The 21,832-nt window shown below is 48.7% G+C and overlaps 14 protein-coding genes across 14 annotated transcripts; 7 read left to right on the top strand and 7 right to left on the bottom strand.

Annotated features, from left to right (window-relative positions):
• Positions 1 to 30: 30 nt before the first annotated feature.
• On the top strand, positions 31 to 1,383 carry KL911_001907 (uncharacterized protein; the record flags this gene model as incomplete). The annotated part of the gene is made up of 1 exon (XM_043196917.1): positions 31 to 1,383. One exon carries the CDS (start codon positions 31 to 33, stop codon positions 1,381 to 1,383), a length of 1,353 nt encoding a protein of 450 aa, XP_043055668.1.
• Positions 1,384 to 1,405: 22 nt separating this feature from the next.
• On the bottom strand, positions 1,406 to 1,885 carry KL911_001906 (uncharacterized protein; the record flags this gene model as incomplete). Its single annotated transcript, XM_043196916.1, has 1 exon — positions 1,406 to 1,885. One exon carries the CDS (start codon positions 1,883 to 1,885, stop codon positions 1,406 to 1,408), a length of 480 nt encoding a protein of 159 aa, XP_043055667.1.
• An 85-nt stretch (positions 1,886 to 1,970) lies between these two features.
• On the top strand, positions 1,971 to 3,512 carry KL911_001905 (uncharacterized protein; the record flags this gene model as incomplete). The annotated part of the gene is made up of 1 exon (XM_043196915.1): positions 1,971 to 3,512. The coding sequence occupies one exon, from the start codon at positions 1,971 to 1,973 to the stop codon at positions 3,510 to 3,512; it is 1,542 nt and encodes a 513-aa protein (XP_043055666.1).
• Positions 3,513 to 3,548: 36 nt separating this feature from the next.
• KL911_001904 (uncharacterized protein) lies at positions 3,549 to 7,046 on the bottom strand (the record flags this gene model as incomplete). The annotated part of the gene is made up of 1 exon (XM_043196914.1): positions 3,549 to 7,046. The coding sequence occupies one exon, from the start codon at positions 7,044 to 7,046 to the stop codon at positions 3,549 to 3,551; it is 3,498 nt and encodes a 1,165-aa protein (XP_043055665.1).
• A 421-nt stretch (positions 7,047 to 7,467) lies between these two features.
• Positions 7,468 to 10,098, top strand: KL911_001903 (uncharacterized protein; the record flags this gene model as incomplete). Its single annotated transcript, XM_043196913.1, has 1 exon — positions 7,468 to 10,098. One exon carries the CDS (start codon positions 7,468 to 7,470, stop codon positions 10,096 to 10,098), a length of 2,631 nt encoding a protein of 876 aa, XP_043055664.1.
• A 106-nt stretch (positions 10,099 to 10,204) lies between these two features.
• Positions 10,205 to 11,677, top strand: KL911_001902 (uncharacterized protein; the record flags this gene model as incomplete). The annotated part of the gene is made up of 1 exon (XM_043196912.1): positions 10,205 to 11,677. The coding sequence occupies one exon, from the start codon at positions 10,205 to 10,207 to the stop codon at positions 11,675 to 11,677; it is 1,473 nt and encodes a 490-aa protein (XP_043055663.1).
• Positions 11,678 to 11,686: 9 nt separating this feature from the next.
• On the bottom strand, positions 11,687 to 12,679 carry KL911_001901 (uncharacterized protein; the record flags this gene model as incomplete). The annotated part of the gene is made up of 1 exon (XM_043196911.1): positions 11,687 to 12,679. The coding sequence occupies one exon, from the start codon at positions 12,677 to 12,679 to the stop codon at positions 11,687 to 11,689; it is 993 nt and encodes a 330-aa protein (XP_043055662.1).
• An 80-nt stretch (positions 12,680 to 12,759) lies between these two features.
• KL911_001900 (uncharacterized protein) lies at positions 12,760 to 14,997 on the bottom strand (the record flags this gene model as incomplete). Its single annotated transcript, XM_043196910.1, has 1 exon — positions 12,760 to 14,997. The coding sequence occupies one exon, from the start codon at positions 14,995 to 14,997 to the stop codon at positions 12,760 to 12,762; it is 2,238 nt and encodes a 745-aa protein (XP_043055661.1).
• A 419-nt stretch (positions 14,998 to 15,416) lies between these two features.
• KL911_001899 (uncharacterized protein) lies at positions 15,417 to 15,989 on the top strand (the record flags this gene model as incomplete). The annotated part of the gene is made up of 1 exon (XM_043196907.1): positions 15,417 to 15,989. One exon carries the CDS (start codon positions 15,417 to 15,419, stop codon positions 15,987 to 15,989), a length of 573 nt encoding a protein of 190 aa, XP_043055660.1.
• A 182-nt stretch (positions 15,990 to 16,171) lies between these two features.
• Positions 16,172 to 17,029, top strand: KL911_001898 (uncharacterized protein; the record flags this gene model as incomplete). The annotated part of the gene is made up of 1 exon (XM_043196906.1): positions 16,172 to 17,029. One exon carries the CDS (start codon positions 16,172 to 16,174, stop codon positions 17,027 to 17,029), a length of 858 nt encoding a protein of 285 aa, XP_043055659.1.
• Positions 17,030 to 17,073: 44 nt separating this feature from the next.
• Positions 17,074 to 18,363, bottom strand: KL911_001897 (uncharacterized protein; the record flags this gene model as incomplete). Its single annotated transcript, XM_043196905.1, has 1 exon — positions 17,074 to 18,363. One exon carries the CDS (start codon positions 18,361 to 18,363, stop codon positions 17,074 to 17,076), a length of 1,290 nt encoding a protein of 429 aa, XP_043055658.1.
• A 603-nt stretch (positions 18,364 to 18,966) lies between these two features.
• On the top strand, positions 18,967 to 19,662 carry KL911_001896 (uncharacterized protein; the record flags this gene model as incomplete). Its single annotated transcript, XM_043196904.1, has 1 exon — positions 18,967 to 19,662. The coding sequence occupies one exon, from the start codon at positions 18,967 to 18,969 to the stop codon at positions 19,660 to 19,662; it is 696 nt and encodes a 231-aa protein (XP_043055657.1).
• A 47-nt stretch (positions 19,663 to 19,709) lies between these two features.
• On the bottom strand, positions 19,710 to 20,363 carry KL911_001895 (uncharacterized protein; the record flags this gene model as incomplete). The annotated part of the gene is made up of 1 exon (XM_043196903.1): positions 19,710 to 20,363. One exon carries the CDS (start codon positions 20,361 to 20,363, stop codon positions 19,710 to 19,712), a length of 654 nt encoding a protein of 217 aa, XP_043055656.1.
• Positions 20,364 to 20,436: 73 nt separating this feature from the next.
• On the bottom strand, positions 20,437 to 21,777 carry KL911_001894 (uncharacterized protein; the record flags this gene model as incomplete). The annotated part of the gene is made up of 1 exon (XM_043196902.1): positions 20,437 to 21,777. One exon carries the CDS (start codon positions 21,775 to 21,777, stop codon positions 20,437 to 20,439), a length of 1,341 nt encoding a protein of 446 aa, XP_043055655.1.
• Between the last annotated feature and the right edge of the window lie 55 nt (positions 21,778 to 21,832).

Genomic DNA, 21,832 nt, shown 5'->3' with positions numbered 1-21,832 from the left:
CTTGCGGGCAGTATTGAAATATTGAGCAAAATGTCCCTTGCTTGGCGAAGTCTTCGGCGCTCACTCATATGGAAAAGGCCACTGTCTGTGCGATATCAGTCAGGGTATCCAACGAACATGCCACCCAATAGAATCTTGCAGGAGCAGCATGTGTTGCGCACGGGACTGGAGAGGTTCATTCAGAAACAGGCAGCACGGCCAGTGCCAACTGTGGCACTTAACGACCTCCTTAAATTCAACTCTGCAGCCTCTCACAGAGACAAGTCGCTGATGCTAGTGGAGAACGCCAATGAGACGTTGAACGATATGGTTGTCTTGGTGACCCGGCGACTCATACAGTTCATGAAACTGCCCTACATTGTAGTTTTGAACGCTAAAATCGCAGACATCTACACTGCGTACTTGGATACGCTGAAGGTGATACTAGAATTTGTGGCCAAGTGCGACCCTGCGAGCGAGCTAACCGAAGAGTTCACTTTCAAGATCCAAAATCTCGAACAGAACGATCTGTTCCTCCAAATGCTGAAAAAAACCATCGACATTCACACCGACAACCTCTCGATTTTGAGCGAGGGATTTGAGGAGATATCTGGACTGAATCTTGTCGATGACAAGACTTTTCTGAACGACCATCTGAAGGAGCGGATTTTGATGCGTTTGCTGGCCAACCATCACATACAACTCACCGAGCAGCTGAACTACAAAGGAGAAGAGCTGGAAAGGCTAGACCAGATCGGTATGATCGAGCCGAATATGAACGTCCTCGAGGTTCTGCACCGCTCGTTTGCGTTTGTCAACGACATGGTCGCACTCAAATATGACGAGAAAATCCAGATGAACCTGAAAACAGTGATAATAAACGGCGACGATACCACCACAGAACAGATCGTGGAGAATTTTGAGTCGCCGGACGGTCTGGAGCCGCTCAAATTCCCCTATATCTCCAGTCACATAGAGTATGTGTTGAACGAGATATTCAAGAACTCTGCGCGGGCTCACATAGAAAACGGAGTGAAGAAGCCTGTGGATGTGCTTATTGTCGTGAACAAGCCAAACGTCGAGAAGCCAGGCCCCCAATTCTACAAGTTAGAAATGCGGGTCGGCGACCATGGTCTGGGAATAAAGCCTGAGGTTCTGGACAAGCTATTCGACTACTCGTTTACCACTTTCGAGTCCGAGGCTGTCGAGGAGGATTCATACAAGACACTCAACAACACGGGCGCAAACCAGGCCAACATCATAGCCGGCATGGGCTACGGCCTTCCGCTGAGTCTCACATATAACAGACTATTCAACGGCGATATCGAGCTCAAGTCCGTCTACGGCCAGGGAACAACTGTTTACCTGAAGTGGGTCGGGGTTGATGCCAAACAAATACCTTGATTTATGTACATGGAGTTCTTATTTATAGTGTATCACCTCTCTTCGGGCTATACGCGACGTCACGCGACATAGGACTCAAAAATCCAGCCTGTATGGCTCTTTTGATTGCTCTGGTCAACTGTTGCTGTTTCTTGTGCTGCAGCTGTGTGACCGAACGATGGTGGATGGTTCCTGCGACCGACATGTAGTGGGAAAGAATTTTTGGGAAACAGTAGAAGTCCAATGGGCTGACCTCCTTTGTATTGAACGCGGACTGCGCCAGTCTCTTCCTCCTACTGTCTCTCTGCTGTTTTGCTGCGTACCTGAGCTTGGCCACCGAAAAATCGAATGGGTCGTAGGTGTTTTGGTTTTCGAAGCCGTTTATCAGCGAAGGGTTGATCACTGCCTGTCTTCTGCTTTCGAGATCGGTCTGTTGGTCTTTGATGGATTTCATGGCATTTTTGAGCGTGTACTCCTCGCACGCTCTAGCGGACGAGACGAAAGTTCTGCGGAGCATAAGCATGAGCCAGACTAGAGTTTTGGTATTTTATTGAAGGTACTTTTAGTCGATCGATTTTTCGATTTTTTGTTTTACCCGGCTTCTTTATATGACAGTGCAAACAAAGACCGAGGATTGTCCTGTCTGTCAGTCGCCAGACGATGCAGGCCCCGCCGTTGATCTCGTCTATGGCTGGATCGGCTGCGAGCTCTGCCAAAGATGGTTCCATCCGTCCTGTGTCAAATTGTCTGCTCACGACATCGAAACGATAGGCGAGTACCACTGTCCGGACTGTGCCCCTAAACACGGCCCGTCGGTGCTCAAGCGCAAATCAAGTCGGTCGCGGAAGAAAATTGACTACATTGCGCTGAACGAGGGTCAGCAGGTTCGCGAAATTGACAAACATCCGCATATCGACAACTTCAACATGTTCGAAAACGATAGACCCCTGGAAAAGCTGATATACGTTGTTCGTCCCGAGGTGGACGGCGACCAACGCGGAATAGTGACAGACCGCAAACTCACGCAGATAATCTTCGAGACGCAGCTGAAGCGGCCCATTCTTGTTCCAGCATGCAATCCTGCTCTCTCAAACTACAAGAACTGCTACGATCTGACGTTCAAGTTTCCTCAGTTGACTGTCGACCAAATAGCGGAGGAGGTGGGACTGGACAAGGAGTTGCCGGTCATGGATGTGCTTACGCAAAATAATACGCCCAATTGGACGCTCGGAAAGTGGAGAGACTACTTCAATCTCAAGGCTCAGGATAGAGATCGGATACGCAACGTGATCAGCTTAGAAGTGTCGCAAACCAAATTGAACGAGAAAATAGAATTGCCCAAATCAGTGCTGGACATCGATGTGGTGAATAAGATCTTTTCGACTTGCAAATCAGAGCTGGATGCGCACGAGATCGAAAAGCCCAAAGTCAGTAAATATATCCTCATGTCTGTCAAAGACTCGTTTACCGACTTCCATGTGGATTTTGGAGGGACGTCTGTGTACTACACTATATTGCAAGGCCGCAAACAGTTCCTGATGTTCCCTCCAACGAAGAGGAACCTTGCAGCGTACCAAAAATGGTGTTTGTCGGACGACCAGAACTCTCACTGGTTTGGCGATCTCGTCCCTCCAACGAAACCAGGGAAAGAGCCCATAGATCCGGCCTATATGAACAACGGGGTGAAAATCGACATTGACGCTGGCGACCTGCTTATTCTCCCCTCTGGCTGGATCCATTCAGTCTACACGCCATGCGACTCTGTAATCGTGGGTGGTAACTTTCTCAACATGCTGAGCCTGAAAAATCATCTGGAGGTGTACAAAATTGAGATCGACACTAAGGTGCCTGAAAAATTCAAGTTTCCGAACTTCATCAAAGTGATCTGGCTTATCGGCTGGTTTGTGATGAAGAACAACAACTTGACAGAGTTCGAGCTGGACTGTCTCGCAAACCTCATTCCATTCTACAAGAGCCAGCTCCAGGATATCGAGAATATTGACGCGGCAGACAAATACCATAAGCGTATTATAAACAGGGTGAAGAGCTCTCTGCCAACAAGCGTAATCGGCAAGCCGGCAGATTTTGTAGCAGAGTTCGAGCGCTGGTACTCTTTACAGACGAGAAAACGCAAGTACGACAACATGTAACGATATGACGAAATCCATTTTTACGAAATTAGTACATCAAGCCAAGATACGTAGGCCAGAAGCAGGAGCGCCAACTACGGTGACCTTGGTGATCGAGCAAATCTTACCCTTCTCGCTCAAATGGTACTTGGCACCTGTAAGAGCTTCCGTCACCGAAGGGGAGCCCTTGTATATTGGGGTAAACGTGCCGGCACAAACGTCAAAGTCTGCGTACGGATCGAAGTCGATCTCCACAGCATCGGTGGAAATCGAATCCGACTTGGCCTTGATCTTGTTGGCATGCTCTGCTCTTGGTCCGGAGGAGACGATCGAGAGGAACTCGCCGGCAAAGTAGGAAGCCAAGGCGTAGTTTTTATATTTGAAAGACTGGGTCATGGCAACCTGAAGAGCATTGACCCTATGAGAAGGCTGCAATTTGGCTTTCGTAAAGTAGGCTGCCAGCTCCAAATTGCGCTTGACATCGTCCTGATGTAATGATCTTCTGGCAAGCTCAATGGAAAGGCCAAGAATGTACTCCTTGCAAACGGCGAGCACCTCTTTGCACTTCTCCTCATCGTCCGCATTGTACACCACAGATGTAGCAACAATGTAGATCAACTCCCTGAATACCACGATGGCCTCTTCCAATTTGTTGGCTTTGAACAACTTGAATCCTTCGTGCAATCCAGCCTCAAGCTTGTCGAATCCAGGGATGTATGGAAGTGCCTTAGAGTCATCCTCTTCCTCGGGGTCTGCTCTCACATAAGACTTCAAAGATGGGAGACCATCGATAGCCGGAATGAACACCTTGTTAGCTTGGTAAATCTCAAGGAATCTTTTTCTCAGAGGCTCGAAATTGGCTATTCCGAGCTGCTTATTCAACATTTGGGCAGCAGGTTCGAATGCTCCCGCAGCAATATAGCCCGCAGCACATCTAGAGTTTCTAACCCAGTTTCCAAGCTCGCCTGACAGTGCTCCGACATCTTCAACATCTTCATCAACGGCCTCTTCATCAACTTCGACTTCAAGCTCTTCATCGCCAAGATCCCATCCTTCGTCATCGACAACTGGCTCTGCATCCTCGAACAGATTCTCGTCATCCACAGAGGAAGCAAATCTATCAGTGGTACCAGCCTGTGTTTGTGGCTGGTCTTCGACGGATAAACCTTCAAAGTTGCCCAGAAGAGCTTGTTCGAAGTAGGACAAAGAAGCTTTCTCCAGAGGCCATGGCTCAGTGATTACGGACTTCACCTCAGGAACACTGTTAGGCTCTCCAAACGAAGGCATTTGGATATCTGCCTCCGTCAATCCCGCCTCTGCCAAAATCGATTCTGCAATATCGTCAAGACCATTCGTCTTGGCCGTCGCATATGCAAGTGGGAAAAGACCAGTTTCGATGAAAGTGTTAATTCTTTTTTCGACCGAGTTCAGATAAAGAGTGTTCTGGAACAACGACGAATAGTCTCCTCTTGCCTCGGCAATTTGTTCCATCTTCGAAAGCTTCTCAGTCTGACCAGTGATGAGGTACAAGAACGATAGCTTTTCGAGTTTCTTGAGCTGCTGGTAGACAAGTTCGACAATCGGAACGTTGCCTTGTAAAAGGGCTTCCTTGCCAAGTTTCTCCCAAATGACTGGGTTGTCCAGTTTCTTGGCCTCTTCCAAAGCGATGTCCAGGTTGTCACATTCAATTGCAAGCTCAAATCTGGTCTCAGAGTCTTCAACAAACTGCAATGCGATTTCCGGATATCCCTTGGCTTGCAAATAGCCGATAATGTTCTGACCCACAAGGTTGGATGTCTTGATAATTCTAAGCACCTCATTGAAGTTTTTGTTGACCAATGCCTTCTTGAATCTATACTCAGTAGGATCAATGGTCACAACTTCAACCTCTCCCTTTCTGTTCAAACAGAAACACTGCCTACCAGCAACCTTAATCACATAAAGAGTAGTCTCCAGAGTTTTGATAGTTCCGTTGTCACCATTCAACAAGGCGTACTTGATATGATTTAGCGTGGAGTAGATCAAAACGCCAGAGTCGTCCCACGCGGCACTCTTGACTCTGATAGTCTCATGCATCGACATCAAAGTTTCCAGCTTCTTGTTGGCAATGATGATGGTGTGTTTGGACAGAAGAGCAACGTGCTGAGTGTCTGCGGACCAAACAGCATACTTGGCATTGCTGATCTGGATCTTGGCAAGCTCCTTCTTTTGCTGGACGTCGTAATGGATAACCTCGTTAGGTTTCATCAAAAGAATCGTACCTGGACCGGCATACAAGATATCCTTCACAGCCGAGTCAAGATCGATAACTTTGGTGACCGTGTTTCTGAGGTCTCTGACTTCCAATTTATGTGTAACTTTCGAGAAGGTGACAAATCTATTTCTGGCAATGAAGCAAGCTGCTGTAGCTGCACCCTCCCCTCTTGGGCTTGGCTCCAGCGCACCAACAATCTCCTTTGGCAAATCCATGTAAGAATACACCCCATTCTCGTTTTCTCCAGCTTGAACCAACAAAGAACGCTCGGCAGGGTTGTAGGAGATATTTCTAATTTTGGTCCAAGATTTGCTGATCTTGTTCAAGGACAGCATTGGCAAAGACACTTGTTGCTTGTCAAATTGATACTGTTGAACCTGGCTTTCATTATTGACAAAGAACAGAGTGTTTTGGAACAAAGTGCTTGCTGGTCTTTCTCTGTCAAGCTTGAAAACCATGACACCTGAATCATGACAGGTGGCAAACAGGTTCATCGTGGGGTGAGCAGCAACAAGCCAGAACCGATCATTTTCCCGCTTGAATTGTTTCACAGGTGTTCTTTTGTTCAAGTCCCAAGTTCTGATTGTTCTGTCCTCGCCAACCGATATAATGAGATCTTCAGTCGGATGAAAGAGAACGCAGGGAACGTTATTGGTGTGTCCTCTGCAGCTGTCAACTTCCCAGGCTCTGGTCTCACTCATTCGCCAAAGCTTGACGACTCTGTCATCACCTCCAGAAACAATTAGCGGAAGCGTTGGGTGGAACGAAGCCCAGTTGACACCCTTGTCATGGCCTTCCAGCACGTACTTGACGACGGCATCTGTATTACCGAAGATGTCCTGCTGGGGCACCTGGTTTCTAGCGTATTGTTCTTCGAAAGAGCGCATTCCACCTTGTGGAGCCGAGTGTTTCTTCCTCAGTCCGGAGATGTCCCAGACTCGGACGGTTTGGTCCAAAGAAGCCGACACGATCAGATCCTGGGACGGGTGGAACTGTGCGGACATCACGTAGTGGTTGTGGCCAGTCAGACAGGCAATCTCCTGACGATTCTGCCAGTTCCAGATTCTGATGGTCTGATCGTCGGAACACGAAATGATCCACGGTAGATCGTGGTGGAAAAACACAGTTCGAACATAATCCAGATGGCCATTCAAAGTGAACATGCATTTCCTAGTCTGCAGCGACCAGACCTTGACAGTGTAGTCATCACCGCCAGAAACAAAGATCGGTTGTGTAGGGTGGAAATCGACAGCTCTCACTGGGCCGTCATGCTCTTCGAATCTATCAATAAGGGTACCCATCCGGTAATCCCACAGTTGGATGGTCGACGAATGCAAAGAGACCAAAATCCAAGGCCGCTTGGGGTGGAAAGCCACGCCTTTAGCCCTTGAAGACTTGGATTCAAACTAAAGAGAGTTAGCATACAGTACACGTCAACAGGTCGAGCGACTTACCTTTGTGAGCATCTTCATCTTGAATAAACGGTTGCTTGGAGCTAAGCAAGAATTGGTGCAATTGAGGATGATACTCCAAGGAGCTTTATTTAATGGATGAGTGATGCGTGCTTTGCTTGTCTTGTTGTTCTTTTAGTTTTTTCCAACGAGTCCAGGACGAAGATCCGCTGACGTAAGCAAAAGGGGTGCCAGAGTATGGAGCAGGTGCAAGGGTGGAAAGGAGGCACGAGACACCGGTGACAGGTGTTGGAGCTTTGGCGGGACCGGAATGAGGAGTTGCGTACTTGTCTCCGGCCAGGAGGAGCATGTTGGCGACTCCAAGTTTGCAGCGACACCAGCTCCACAAATTCAGCTGCCTGGGTCTGGTCGTGCATTCCCAATAAAATTTTTCATAAAAATCAGCAACAGGTATAGCAGATCTATTCTACTAAATACCACCATGTCGAGATTTTTTGCGACCGCGTACGATTCGGAGGACTCTTCTGACGAGGAATTGCTCTCGTCGTCGGAAGAGCTTCTTTCGTCGTCCGAATCCGAAGCCGGCGAACGTTCTGAGCAGGAAGAATCCGAAGAGGAGGAGGAGGACGACGAGGAATGGGCTTCCAGCTCTGACGATTCTGACGATGACTACCACGCCGGCAAGGTGAGAGGACCGTCGTATTTTCTGAAGAAGGATTACAAAAGCGGAGTGGATGACAGCGATTCAGACAGCGACGCAGAAGAGAAGAGAGTGGTGAAGAGCGCCAAGGAGAAGTACCTGGAAGAGATTGCCAATCTCGTGGACCAGATTGAGAACTTCTCGATGGTGGAAGACTGGGTGAAGATATCCACTGAATTTGACAAACTGAACAAGGCTGTTTCGAAGTGTCCTCAGTTCCACATTCCTGTGCCGCGTTTGTATATCAAATCGCTTGCCATCTTGGAAGACACCATTTCCTCCGCACAGAACAAGGACGTGAAAAAGAAGCTGAACGCGTTGGAGTCGAAGTCGATGAACGTGGTGAAACAAAGAGTCAAGAAGGCCGTCAAGGACCACCAGTCAGAATTGGAGCTATACAGAAAAAATCCAGAAGCGTACGAGAGCGGAGCTCTAGTCGAAACCGACACTCTAAAGGAAACCCAAACTACGCAGACTTCTGGCTCAGAGGCCGCTGGCATATTCACGATTTTGCGTTCTATCATAGAGACGAGAGGAAAGAAAAACCTTGACCTTGCAGAGCAGATTAGCCAACTGGAAGAGCTCACGCAGCTGGCCAAGGCGCCATTCCACCTCATCTCCATTTATCTGCTTCTCGTTCCCATCAGGTTTGACCTGTATGCCAAAGCCGCCTTCATGCCTTTGGAACAATGGAGATATGCTCTTAGAGACATCAACGCTTTGCTGGACGTGCTGGAAAAAAACCGCGACTACGTTGTCAGCGAGACTGCCGCTCCGACCGACGATATCGAGACCGAGCCGCAACCCGACGCCAACGGTGTCAAGCAGATGATTGGCTCCATCGCTTCGTTGGTCGAAAGACTTGCTGACGAGCTGACTTCCCATCTTCTGGCCATCGATCCCCACTCCACGGAGTACGTTTCGAGACTCAGAGACGAGTCGTCAGTCTACACTCTCTTGGTGAGAGCCCAGGTCTACTACGAGTCTATCATCTCCAAGAAAGAGCTGCAGACTCCGAAGGGCGACCAGCTTGCCAGAGTCATTTTGAAAAGAGTGGACTACATCTACTTCAAGCCTTCGAAGCTCATTATTTTCGGCGAAAATACTGTGTGGAAAAAATTGGACGAGTCGCTGGACTCCAGCATTTATCCAAAACTGAAAGAATCCGGACCGCAGGGAGTGGAGTACACAAACGGCCTGATCGACGCACTGTGCTTGGTGTTGTACGAACAGCCAAACTCCGTGTTTAGAAAGAAGGCCGTGCTCTACCACATCTACTATTATGCGTTCAACGACCAGTATTTCAAGGCCCGCGACATGCTGCTGCTGTCGCACTTGCAGGCCACCATCCACACCGCTGACCCCCAATTGCAAGTGCTTTTCAACAGATCACTGGTCCAGCTGGGTCTGAGTGCGTTCAGGTGTGGCCTTATCCACGAAGCCCAGCAGTCGCTATACGAGATTGCCACGTCCCCAAGACAGAAGGAGCTGCTTGGCCAGGGAGTCCAGAGATTCCAAGTCCAGCAGTCTCAGGTGGACAAGCAGAGACTGCTTCCTTTCCACATGCACGTCAACTTAGAACTTCTGGAATGCTCGTTCTACACGGCTTCCATGCTGATCGAGGTGCCGCTGATGGTGCAGAACCCCGACTTTGCCAAGAGAAGAGTTGCCGTGTCCAAATCGTTCAAGAGAGTGCTTGAGTACCACGAGAGACAGGTTTTCGACGGCCCTCCAGAGTACACGAGAGATTACATTATGCTGGCAGCCAAGGCTCTGCTCAAGTCCGACTGGAAAAAAGCGAGTGAGCTGATCAACTCCATCAAGATCTGGGATCTTTTCAACAACAGCGACAAAATCAAGGCCATGCTCCTGGAGAAACTCCAGATTGAGGCCCTGAGAACCTACCTGTTCACCAACGAAACCTTTTACTCCAAGCTCTCTATTTCGACGCTGGCTGCCATTTTCCAGATCGAGGAGAGAATCGTCAAGTCCACCGTCCTCAAGATGATCGCCAACGAGGAGATCACCGCTCTGTACAACCAGCCAGCCAACATCCTGGAGTTTGTTGAGGGCAACAAGCTCAAGGCTTCGAAATTACAGGAGTTGGCGCTCAACCTGAGCGAGAAGGTGAATCAGATTGTTGAGAGAAACGAACGTCTGAGCTTGGGAGGTTTCCAGTATCCGCTGGAGAAAAAACAAAACAGACCAGAGCGTGCGAATGGCGTTGCCACCAAGCAGTAATGATGCATACCTTGAGCGAAGGGAAATCTATAATATAGTTAGTAACAAGCTACCATAAAAAAATCCAGTCCCAATTACTAAAATAGAAAGAATAATCAAAAAAAATATGATAACCGAATGTACTAGCATGCGCTCCCTAATCAAATCTCATAAAGAGAGCACGACGGCGTCCCGACCGAGATCACGCGAGAGCACAGAGCCTTCCTCGACAGTTTCAGCCGGATGGAAGCTCACGAACCCCATCAAGAGCTTTCTCAAGCACAAGATTTCAAGCACTGGGCAGGGGGGCACAGGCTCTGGGAGAACGAAACCCACACCCGCCAATTCGGGTGTCGCAAGCGCACCGGGCTTGGGACTCGACAGAGAGCTGAAGAATCCGACCATTTTCGGCAAAAAGACACACGACTGGAGCGCCGACGCCAGTCCCAGGTCGTTGGTCTATGCCTTCGACAAACCAGACCTTGGTGCGCAGGTAACGCCAGAGACGTCAAAAGAAGGCGAAGAGTCCCCAAACGTGGATGCAGAATCGACGGACGATTTTTCTATCGTCGTACTGAAACGACGGGAGGAGTCACAATCCGATCCCAGCTCGAGCTCGAGCTCGTCGCATTTCTCGTTTGAAGGCACCGGCAGAAACGCATCGCTGAAATACTACAAATCGTACGACCAGGTGAAGTACGAGGAGATGAAAGCGCAACTCAAAAAGAATCAGGACCACTTCAAAGAGTTTATCAATGACACAGAGTCGCTTAACGATTTACAAGAAGACATGAATTTCTACGATGGCGGGGACATGGACGATTCGGAGGACTTGTTCAACAGAAAACTATTTTCGAGCGATGAGGAGGCAGACAACTATGAGAACTTTGACAGCCCCAAAAAGGACACACCTGAACAGTTATTGACCCTAAACGGACAATACTCTTTCCATTCAGACCGGGAAGCCACCATAAGCGATCTGAGTCCTCCGCTGGTCGCCACAGACCCGTCGTCCTCTGACATCAAGGACCTGGTGACCAGGTTTCGCTCCAGCAGCATCAAATACCACCAGCTCAAGTCCGGCGACGGCGACGAGCTGGAGTTCCTAAAGCAGAGATATTCGTCGTACTCTGACGACGAGTTGCCGAAAGCAGAGATGCTGGAATCGTTGCTGGACGAGATAAACGAGATACCGGAAGATTTCGATTTCGAGACCGAGCTTTCGTTACCACAACACACTTCATCAGCTAAACAACGACGTAGGCAACTGCTAAAGTCAAACTCAAAATTCTTCTATGCCGGCGCCCCTAGTCCTTCAAACGACCGCATCGAAACGGGTAACAGGACAATCACGCTTTTCAAACCCGTCTCACGTTCCAATAGCTTGGAATACCACAATCACGATAAACCGCTACCGCAACATCCAGTGGATGTGAGTGCCAGTGAAGAGTACGCTGATGAGCTGGATGAAAGCACTGAGATGGTAGGCCTCTCGACACCAATCCAGCTGCATGGTTTTGGACCCAAAAGCGACTCTCCATTGACCACTATCAGCGAAGCGTCCTACGATAGTGCGGCTGTACGCTCGCCGTTACGCTGAGTGTACTTTCTATGCATAAAAGAAATCCTCGCTGATGATCCGGAGACTCGAGAGCATAATATGCGAAGGAGACATGTAACCACGCGAGTCCTCCTCTGTATAATGATTGTTGTTAACTTCAGACCCTGCATAGGAACTATTCCTCGTTTTCTTCATCACAATCGGTACACCTCTGTTCTCCTTTTCATCAGACGAAAATATGGGCCGGTTCATCAATTCTAGTGCATCTTCGTACGTGGCTGTGAAGAACAGAGGTTTTCGGGGAGGCAACGTTTTAGACTCGTTGGATGGCGGATTAGATTTCAGCTTTGACTTCTTTCTTTGTTTCTTCGGCTTTTCAGTTAACCACGCTCCAGCTGTAGGTTTGCCAGCATCAGAATTTCCTAAAATACCACTTTGCGAAGTGTTAGTTTCCTTCTTGGTTTCAGAAACGTCACTCTCAAATTCACTCCATATAGGCGAGTTGAATAGCAACTGCGGAGATAAGTCAGCAGAGGGTTTCGTAAGTATCTCATCGGGAACTGGAAGCTCTGGAATAGCTAACAATGAATGCGGGACGCATTTTGATGGTGAGCGCGGCGAATCTCGTGCTGAGGGAAGCGGTTGTGTAGCAGGTCTGCTAGGCGCCTCCACCGCCTCATGTCCTCTATCTGCAATCTTCTTGGGAAACACTATTTCCAGAGGGAACGGGAACCCGTTGATCATGACATAGCTGGTTTTCATCATTCCTGACTTCGGTCTGCTAGAAGGAGGTCGTAAACTCATTTGGAGACTTTCGTACGACAAGACGCTGTGTGCCGAGCCATTTTTTCGCTTTGACTCAAATATATTACCTTCAGAGCCCAACGACCTGGAAATCTGATAAGGTGGCCCCGTTCTGTTTTTGGGCGGTTGTCCCATGCTGATGCCATCGGATGAAACACATGCACGCAGAGGAATATCTGAGTCAGATTTCGTCAATCCAATGGATTGGAAAATCTTGCCTGAGTTTGATAGCTTCATGATTCCAGCTGCAACCGCTAGATTAAAAAAAAACAGTGAATGCGGGTTGCCAATAATTTTTAACATGTTGTAGCCGCACGTCAAATGTGCATATCGGTACCTTTGACAAGTACACCAAGTCTGCTGACGGTATCAATCCTCACTTTCAAAGTGCTTCCAGATTGCGTCTTGGAATTCTTTTCGTCAACTGCTCTGTCCTCAAAGACAAATTTGGGAACTAACGATATGCCTTGAAACGCATCATCAACAAATATTAGATGGTAAAGAACTGAGTCAGTATTGATTTTCCATATTAGCAAGACCTTACCGTCCCAGCGCCTCACATCAATGGAGTTTATCGGCATTACCTTGAAGAAGGTATCTGATGGGTAGTCATTGGCATTTATGATAGCTAGTTCTCCTAGCTTTAGCACAGGTGATGTGGAAGCATGCAATTTAGGGTGCTTGTTGCCTATTTGATCGCTGATCACTTTCCAAGGATAATTTGGCCTTCCTCCGTTATCGGTTGATTCCATTGAGATGTCAGAAGGGACGAGAATCCAGTCCTCATCTTCGTCATCAAAATATATCTCGCTATTCATGAGCTTCTCGTATTCCTCGTTGTCAATAACACTTGAGGTCGATTGATCTTCGACCACGTGCGCGCGCATAAATGGATCTTCCGTTTCTTCGTAGGATAGTGTAGCCGAATCCAGGACTATAAATTCGTGTGAATTCTGCAAACTTACATGGAACGGTTCTTCTGCGGTGAGCCACTGATCGTTCGTTGAAAGCAAGGGAACCACCAGACATCCGCTTCTCACCTTCTGAACAGTTCTATAACGCCGTTCGACATAGTAGCCTATTTTCAACTTAAAAAAAGATTTCGTCCTGTGGTTCAGCTTGTAGGTCAGTTTCACATTTATCGTTGGGAAAGAACAATCCTGGACAAATGAAAATAGTGCGAACGAATTAATCGTCTGGTGGTTAAAAACTTGGTACCCGTTATCGTCAACGACTTCATTGTATTTGATCTCCACACAGGAACCTCCATAAAACGAGTCCTCTTTTGAGAGTCTCCATTGCATCCCATTTTTATGCCTCTTGTGAATGGCGATAGGAATCTCCATTTGCAATGAACCATTGACCCAATTATCGTGATACACCTTTTCTCCGCGTTCGTAAAACCCACAGCCCTCTCCAGATCCAAAATTGGTGTAAAAAACGAAATTGGAATCGTTGATTTTATAAAGCGGCGAGCAGTAAGGCTTGAAAGTGGTAGCCACGGAAGACTCTCCGTCAAAAAGGCCTGTCCAAAACCGTGTATCGTTTTGAGTAAAGTCTTTTCGATCCAAGTATTCATAAGTCCAAGCAGGAGCAAATAGAGCGACATTGGAGCGGTACTTCTTGATCATCTGGCATGCCAGGGCCGAATCGTAACCCCCTTTTCCTATCACTGTGCCTCTTCCCCATACGTCGTAGCCTGCATAGACTTTCAGTCGGGATCCTAAAACACCAACATTTTTGATATTATCCTGTAGATGCTTCACGTTCCACCAGTAGTTTGTGAAGAAGGAATCGCAGCAAGAGAAAAAATTGTGGTTGGCTTCGGTGACACCATTTTTGTACAGAACTCTATTTTCTGGGTAGATGTAGGAGTCGTACCATATAAGCTCCGTTGAAGGATTACTCACATGAAGATCTGCTCTTAGCTGTTCCAAAAAAGGCTCTAAAAGACTGGCTATTCGCGTATTGCTGAACCTCGTCTCAATGTTGAAAAGATAGCCGTCAAATTGGAAATATTCCACCAGCGCAACTAGACATTTGACAAAAACATACTCTCCGTCTTGCTTTGTGAGCAGTTTATCAGCCTCTTCAAAATCGCGGTACGAGTTTCCTTCAAAGATGACAGTGCCTAAGCATTTGATCCCGTTCCGGTGGCACACATTGATCCAGGCCACCGGCGGGACACTGACGCGATGATGAGAGAAATACACAAATTTGTCGACCAATTGCGGGTACTGGAGAAAGTAATGCTGGCCGTCTGGATGGGGAAAGTATCCCAGGGGATCCTCATCTTCGTTGATCTGGTAGCCACCTTTTAGATCGTGACAAACTAGAAGCTTCACGTCTTCTGACGCGCTTTGCTGTCTTGCTCTCGCATAACGCTCGAGTTTCTCAGTAGGTTTTTTAAGCTCGTCGAGTTCAAACAATCTCTCACTGATCCGCTTTTGCCAGTTTGCTAGTTCATCAAGAGAGTCGAAAAAAGACGATTCGAGAGATGAGAGAGGCAAATTATTTTGGGGCAACGAGGAGTGTTTAGCTGTGTTTCGAGGCATTGGATTTCGACCAAGCGCGTCGTGCACTTGTCTGCCTGAGCGGAGCCGGCTTGATGGCAAAGACCTAGTTTCGGCGATTTCCTGTATTCCAAACAAAGTGGATTTTGATTATTGATAAGGCGTAGTAAAAGACAATAAATTATTGTGGGGGCCAAGACAGGATGATGTGATAGACGCGCCGATCGACGCCACGGGAAGCCGGGAGGCTGGGTTAAAATAGCAGCCGGCCCCTTCAGGCGTCAAATTGATGCGCGGAGAACGTGCCAAAATTGCAAATGGATAGGCATATTATTTGTTTACAGCTAACCGTTGGTAACTGAGGTTATTACTGTTTCTGTTTTAAGCCTCGTTCGGCACTGAAGTCTAGAAAAAAACCGAGTGACAAAATTTCTGTGCTAAATTTGTAAACTTTACACAAGATGGGTCTGTTCAAAAGAAGTTCGCAGTCGTCTGGCGACAAGATGAAGGTCAAGATTACACACGAGGACGAGAAGCGGCTTAAGATGCGGTCGGCCAACGTGCATGATCCGATCCTGGACGCGGTGAACGAGGCACAACCGTTCGAAGAGTCTGCCAACGAGCACCAAAGACAGTCGTCGCTGGGCGACGCCGGATTACGCGACGTTTTCGGCAATACCATTGTGAATCCAGACATATCGAATCCATCCAGGTCCAGAGACGAGCGGCCCATGGACACCATACGATCGTTCGAATATTCCGTGACAGGTGATCCGACCTATAAACAGCAGCTCGAGACCCCGACTCTGGGGTGGAGAGTGAGACAGGACTTCCCGCTTTACACCGGCAACCAGTATGCGCAGGGCTACAGTTCGGGACAGCAGCAGCTTGACGAGTACGGCCAGCCGACATACGACGGCAACGCGTACCAGCGGCCTCAGACCTCGTCTACGGAGCAGGGTGTGTACACGGCACCACCTCCTAAGGAGCCGGAGAAGAAGAAGAGAGGCCTGTTTGGCAGGAAGAAGAACTGAGCGATACAATGAGAGAGACCCAAATAATTGAGCCACCCCGCCCATGGCCTTTGCGAGTTGGCCTGTTGCTGCAGTTCGGTGCTCGGTCTTGTATTTTACTATGGATGCGATGTGTAAAGAATGAATTTTTTCTGTACCGAAGGGCGTAAATAAATAAATTTTTTTGCGAAAAAAAAAGAATCATGCTCAGAAGACAGGCCAGAGAGAGAAGGGAGTATCTCTATAGAAAAGCACAGCAGCTGCAAGAGCAAACTCTTATAGAGAAACGCAGACAGCTCAGCCATGCGCTGGCTACGGGGAAGAACCTGCCCAAGGAGATCGCCGACGACGAGAAACTGCAGAAAGACTATTTATATGACGAATCGATCCAGGAGATCGTCGATGACGAGTACTCTGCACTTTCGGGCCTTGTGGAACCGAAGATAATAATCACAACGTCTAGAAGCCCCTCGTCCAGGCTTTCACAGTTCACAAAGGAGATGAAGCTGCTATTTCCTAATGCCATGAGACTCAACAGAGGTAATTATATACTTAGTGATCTGATTGAGACGTGCAAAAAATCGGGAGTCACAGATGTCATCGTCATTCACGAGCACAGAGGTGTGCCTACAACGCTCACAATTACACACTTACCTCACGGGCCTTCCGTCACTTTCACTCTTCACAACGTTGTTCTTCGTCACGATATTTTAAATGTTGGCTCGCAATCAGAGGCTTATCCGCATCTTGTATTTGATAACTTCACCTCCAAACTCGGCAACCGCGTTGTGCAGGTGTTGAAGCACCTATTCCCGCCAGGAGTGAAGCCACATTCGCCGAGAGTAATCAGCTTTGTGAACAATGAAGACTTCATCAGCGTGCGACAGCATCTGTATGTGCGGACTAAAGATGATGTTGAGCTCAGCGAAGTGGGCCCAAGGTTTGAAATGAGGCTGTTTGAAGTTCGCCTCGGAACGATGGACGACAAAGACGCCGACGTTGAGTGGATGCTGCGCCGGTTTGTGCGGACCGGTAATAGGAAGAACTATCTGAGCGAGTGATAAACAAGCAGATATATTTTTCGTATAAAAACTAGAAGTCCGTGTTAAGTACGCAACCCTTCATTTACATAACTGTGCATACTATCTTTGTCGGAGTCGTCGTCAACCAAAACATCGTCGATGTTGTGGCTGCCTGTCTTGAAGGAGTGTTGACTGGCATTTGATAATCTAACAGGAATTTTCTTTTTTTGAAATCCAGTGAACCTGAAAGGGATGGACGACTGGTCGGTTTCGTTATCGGAGTCGGAGCTCTGCAAGTCAACAGAGAACTTTTTCCCGGACTGGACGCTCGAGGTTCTCTGGCTGAAGGGACCTCTGGCGTAGATTTGAGGCGAGATAGGGCCTCCACATGGAGAAAGCGAGGAACTCGATGCCTGGGCTGAGGCGCTAGGCCCAAAGGCGGTGTGGATTTGGGGAGCCTGCACGCTCACCGGAGACCTTTGCGAGAAGGAGGTGGACGAAACAGAGCTGGTCCGGGACAATCTTGGGTGATTCGAAAGACTGGCGCTAATACTTGGACGTCTAATAGGAATTTTCGATTCCTGGTCTTCCTGGGTGATCATATCGGCGTACGAACAAAAGGAAAGGGTGGATTTATTTTGCTTGAGCATGGGCGACGTGACAGGCGAATTTTGTTGTGCTTGAGGAATATTCGATGTAGTGAGAGAATGGTTGAACGCAGGACGCGGACTTTGGTTGGACATCAACTGTTCCGTCAGATTGGAGCTGCTGCGTTTCGTGCTAGGTCTGGAGGAGAGAGACATTTTTCTGTACCCTGGCGAAGCGAATGCGGCCTGCAGGTTGGCGGTCGACGATCTTCTTGGATAGCTCATATCGACCTGATCGAGCTCGTCGTGCGAGATCTGCGCGGTGAGATCGAGCGAGGCAGGAACAAAGTTTTCAGTAGAGTATTGCCGAGGCAGAGAAGATGAGATCGGCTGAGAGTCGATTAGCTGGTCTTGAACAAACCGCTCAAAGATCAGAGAGTCCTTGCGCTTCGACTGCGAGCCTCGCGAGGTGTTTGAGCGTGCTTGCGACGGCGACGATGATGTGCTCGGAGGAGGCACGCTCTCCAGCGAGATCTGGTCGCCATCGAGGTTGGAGGTGGCTCTGTGGCACTGGTCTTCATCAGACAGCGAGAGAGGCGAGTTCATAACGTTCGCGTTCCCAATTGAAGAGCCCCCCGTGCCACGGCGCTGTGTGGTGTGCTCCGCTGGATCATGGGAAGACTCCACCTTGGATAACGAGTGCTTTTTCTCTCCAAATGTAAAGTTCGACAATCTGTTCTGATTGGACGGAACCAGATGCGATTCCTTACTGGAAGGTGACAACATTAGTAGCAACCCTGTTCTTCTTCAACGTCTCCAAACTTGAAGATAAAAAATACGGTGTACCTATCTTGTCCTATGCAACATTCTTGGGTTTTACGTGCGCAGACAAGGTCTCCAGGTCGTGCGTGGAACAACACTTCCCGTTCTGGTGATGCACTTTCTGCACAATCTCGCGGGCAAAACTTGAGGATTCCCGCTGCAGTACGATTCGCCGGACCGACGAGGCAAAATAAAGTTACCCGGCCGAGTTTCACGCACATCCTCGGACGACGAGCACGGCGTTGCTTTTTTCTTTTTGCTCCCCCCTGGCGTAGCTTTTTTTTTTCGTCCGCGACCTCCTGTCCGCACGCATACACCGTTTGAGGCAATTTCACGTGAGCGCAGGGCACATGATGTTGCGCCATGTGATTGCTTTCATGACTCGACCATAGATCTCGGACTTTGGTCTTTATGGTGCGATTCTAAGGTCATCGGCTTCCCTATATAAACAAGTGGAGAATCCAGCTACCGGAAAACTTTGACATTGGGCGGCAACTCATCCTTGGGTCACCCGCTGAGTATAAATCATCCATCCTTGCGCTTAGCAGTGCATTTTCTCTTTGCTCTATGCCTACGATTCCTCAGGCTTCCACCCAGCTCCAGTTTACCGCCCATGAGGGTTCCCCTATGATTGACACCGTCTGGCGCCCCAAGCGCTCATACGACGATGCAGACAATGGCTCTGTTTCGAAGAAAATACGGCCACTATCGTCCACTTCCCCTAGCTCAGAATTTGTCAAGAGCTGCCGCCGAGGAGTGCCCGAGGTGGTGATCAAACAAGCGCATTTGCCAAAGTCGAACGTTTTCGATCTGCTCGACGTGGCCACTGATAACGACGACATGCATTTTCTGGGACCAGAATCAGACACTAAAATCGTGTTCGATCAGCATAGGGCCAACTTCTCGCTTCCGATGGTGCTTTTCTTCTTTGGCGCTGCAGATTGCGATTCCCAGCTGCTCCAGTTGATGGACTCTGCGCGTTTCCACGGATATGTTCTTGGGGTAACCAGCAGCTACGACGGGTCCAATAGCTATAATTTCCCAATACTAGTTGATTCGCGTGGAGAGTTGGCAAAACACCTTGGGGTGACCGATCCGTTGGGCGGCGGAACGTATCCGCTAGCATCAGTGATGGTTTTCAACCGAGACGGACTGGAGCTGGTGAAGATCCTTGTGAATTACGACCACAACAAATATTTCGGCTCGGGCCAGAGCCTACAACAGGTGATTGAGGAGACTCTGGAGTATATTAATGTACACTAGCTTTTCGACGCCCTAATAAAAGACACTGGATTATCGTATACACGCGCTCATGCGACAAGTCGCTGTCTTTCCTGCTCCAACTCCTTGAACTCGATGCTTTTTTGGTCAATCTGTTTTCTGACTTCTTCAAGGGCCTTTTCGATCCGGTCGATCTCCTGCCGCTCTGCCTCCTTGGTGAACTTGGAGTTCTCGCTTTTGTAGGGCAGCAGCGAGCCGGGCTTCGCGGTCAGCAGCCTGAACATTCTCTCTGTAGGCTCATTGAAAACTATCTCGTCGAACAGTATGCTCTCCACTCTGCCGGTTTTCTGGCTTTCCTCCACGTTCGGCCCGTACGGATGGAGTTTCAAATGGTGGTAGAATGTGATATTTTTCTCGCCGCAGTCGTTGTTGAAGTATATCTTGATTACAATCTCAAACTCTCCCCAGCCGGTCTCAGACACCTCGAATGGCGGCTCCTCGATGGATCGAGTCGGGTTGTTGTAGGTGTCGTGCAGTTTAAACACAACTTTGCGAATATAGCTCGACAGGTCGTTGCCTAGCGGGTCAGCAACAAACACCTTCCATGTGTGCGTGTGATCTGCGGGCGCGCCTTCGGGAAGCGGGTTGGTCTCGGATATTTTCTGGGCCATATTGCCGTAGATGATAGGCTTGGAGATGGAGATGTTCTTGATTCTGCGCGAGGAAGAGCTCTGCGGAGGCATCACGCGGAAAATAATCGAAATAAAATATAAAAAAACTGTGCAACGGAGATTTTTTAGCCAGATATTTATTTATTCACATCATCTCACTGAATCCAGTTCCAACACTTTTGGCAAATCCGCCCTCCTTCGCAGCCATCTCGTAGTAGCCGTAGATGGTGGTGACGGCCAAAAGAATGGACGTTCCAGAGCCCAGACAGCCGGAAAGGTCGCTGACAACGGAGAGAGCGCCGATGGTGGCTCCACCGAACGCAGCAGCAGTAGGAATGATTTTCTTTAGTTCTTTGTAGACGGACGTCTCTCTGTGACCCGCAATTACCAAACCTTGGTCCTTGAACTGCTTGGCAACGTCTCTAGGAGAAGAGCCAGAAACCTCGATCCAGGTCTTTGAGAAAAATGCACAGGTGGCCAGCACAAATATAATGTAAATGGCGGTTTTAATTGGGTCCAAAAACGCCTCCGTCAGAGAGAACGGTGGCTGCATGTAGTAGGCGATGCCCGAAGAGGCAAACAACTGCTGGGAGCCTGCCCTTGGCTCCCAAGTGCCCAGCAGCTTGACAAGCACATTGTTTGGGAATCTGGTGTAGAGCATCTGGGAAATGATGAAGATGTTGGAGGTCAGAGCACTCTGCAGCATAATTGGCATGTTTGAAGTGTAGAAGAGTCTGATTGGGTACAAGCCGTATGGGCCTCTCTGTCTGGTGGATTTGACAGGAAGTTCGACCTTGAGCGACTGCAAGTAAACCACGGCAAGGAAGACCAGAATGGTGACGATCACTTGGAACATGTTTGCGGCGTTGTCTCTGTAGAATGCTTCAATCAGAGCAGCCCTCTTGGACTTCTTAGTAAACAGAAGGTGGACGAAGGCCAGAACGGCACCCTCAAATTCTGTTCCACGGCCTCTGTTGATGGTGGTTGGAGCAAAACATCTCCAGAAAATTTGCTCGCAGATATTGGTGGCCATGAACAAGGAAATGCCCGAACCGAGACCGTAGCCCTTTTGCAAGAGCTCGTCCAGAAGAATGACCACCATGGCGGCAAAGACCAGCTGCAAAATCAGCAACAAGCAGACGCCAGTGCCCAAATCACTTGGACGACCATACATTCCCGTCAGAACGTACACGGTTGCCTGTCCCACAGAGAGCAGAATCGCGAAGATTTTCTGTGCCACTTGCAGCAATTCACGGTCCTTCTTGTTCTCCATGTTGACAGTGAGCAGCTGGGTGCCTTGCAACAGCTGGAAAACCATGCCGGAGGTGACAATTGGCGAAATACCCAGCTCCATCAATGTGCCCCTGTTCGAGGCCAGCATCATTCTGAGCCAGTACAGAGGGTCCGAGGAGTCCGAGGCAGTGATGCCGTACAGCGGGATCTCGCTCATGACCAAGAATATGAGCAGAGTGACGCCTGTCCACATGAGCCGTTGATTGAAGGGCACTTTTCTTTCTGGGGCCAGCACTTCTGGCAGAAAC

Source organism: Ogataea haglerorum (genome assembly GCF_019207285.1).
Source record: "Ogataea haglerorum isolate 81-453-3 chromosome Unknown 81-453-3_NODE_4_length_651989_cov_98.092404, whole genome shotgun sequence".
Classification (NCBI taxonomy): domain Eukaryota; kingdom Fungi; phylum Ascomycota; class Pichiomycetes; order Pichiales; family Pichiaceae; genus Ogataea; species Ogataea haglerorum.
Note: the sequence above shows the minus strand (reverse complement) of the source record. Positions and strands in the feature narration are given on the sequence as shown.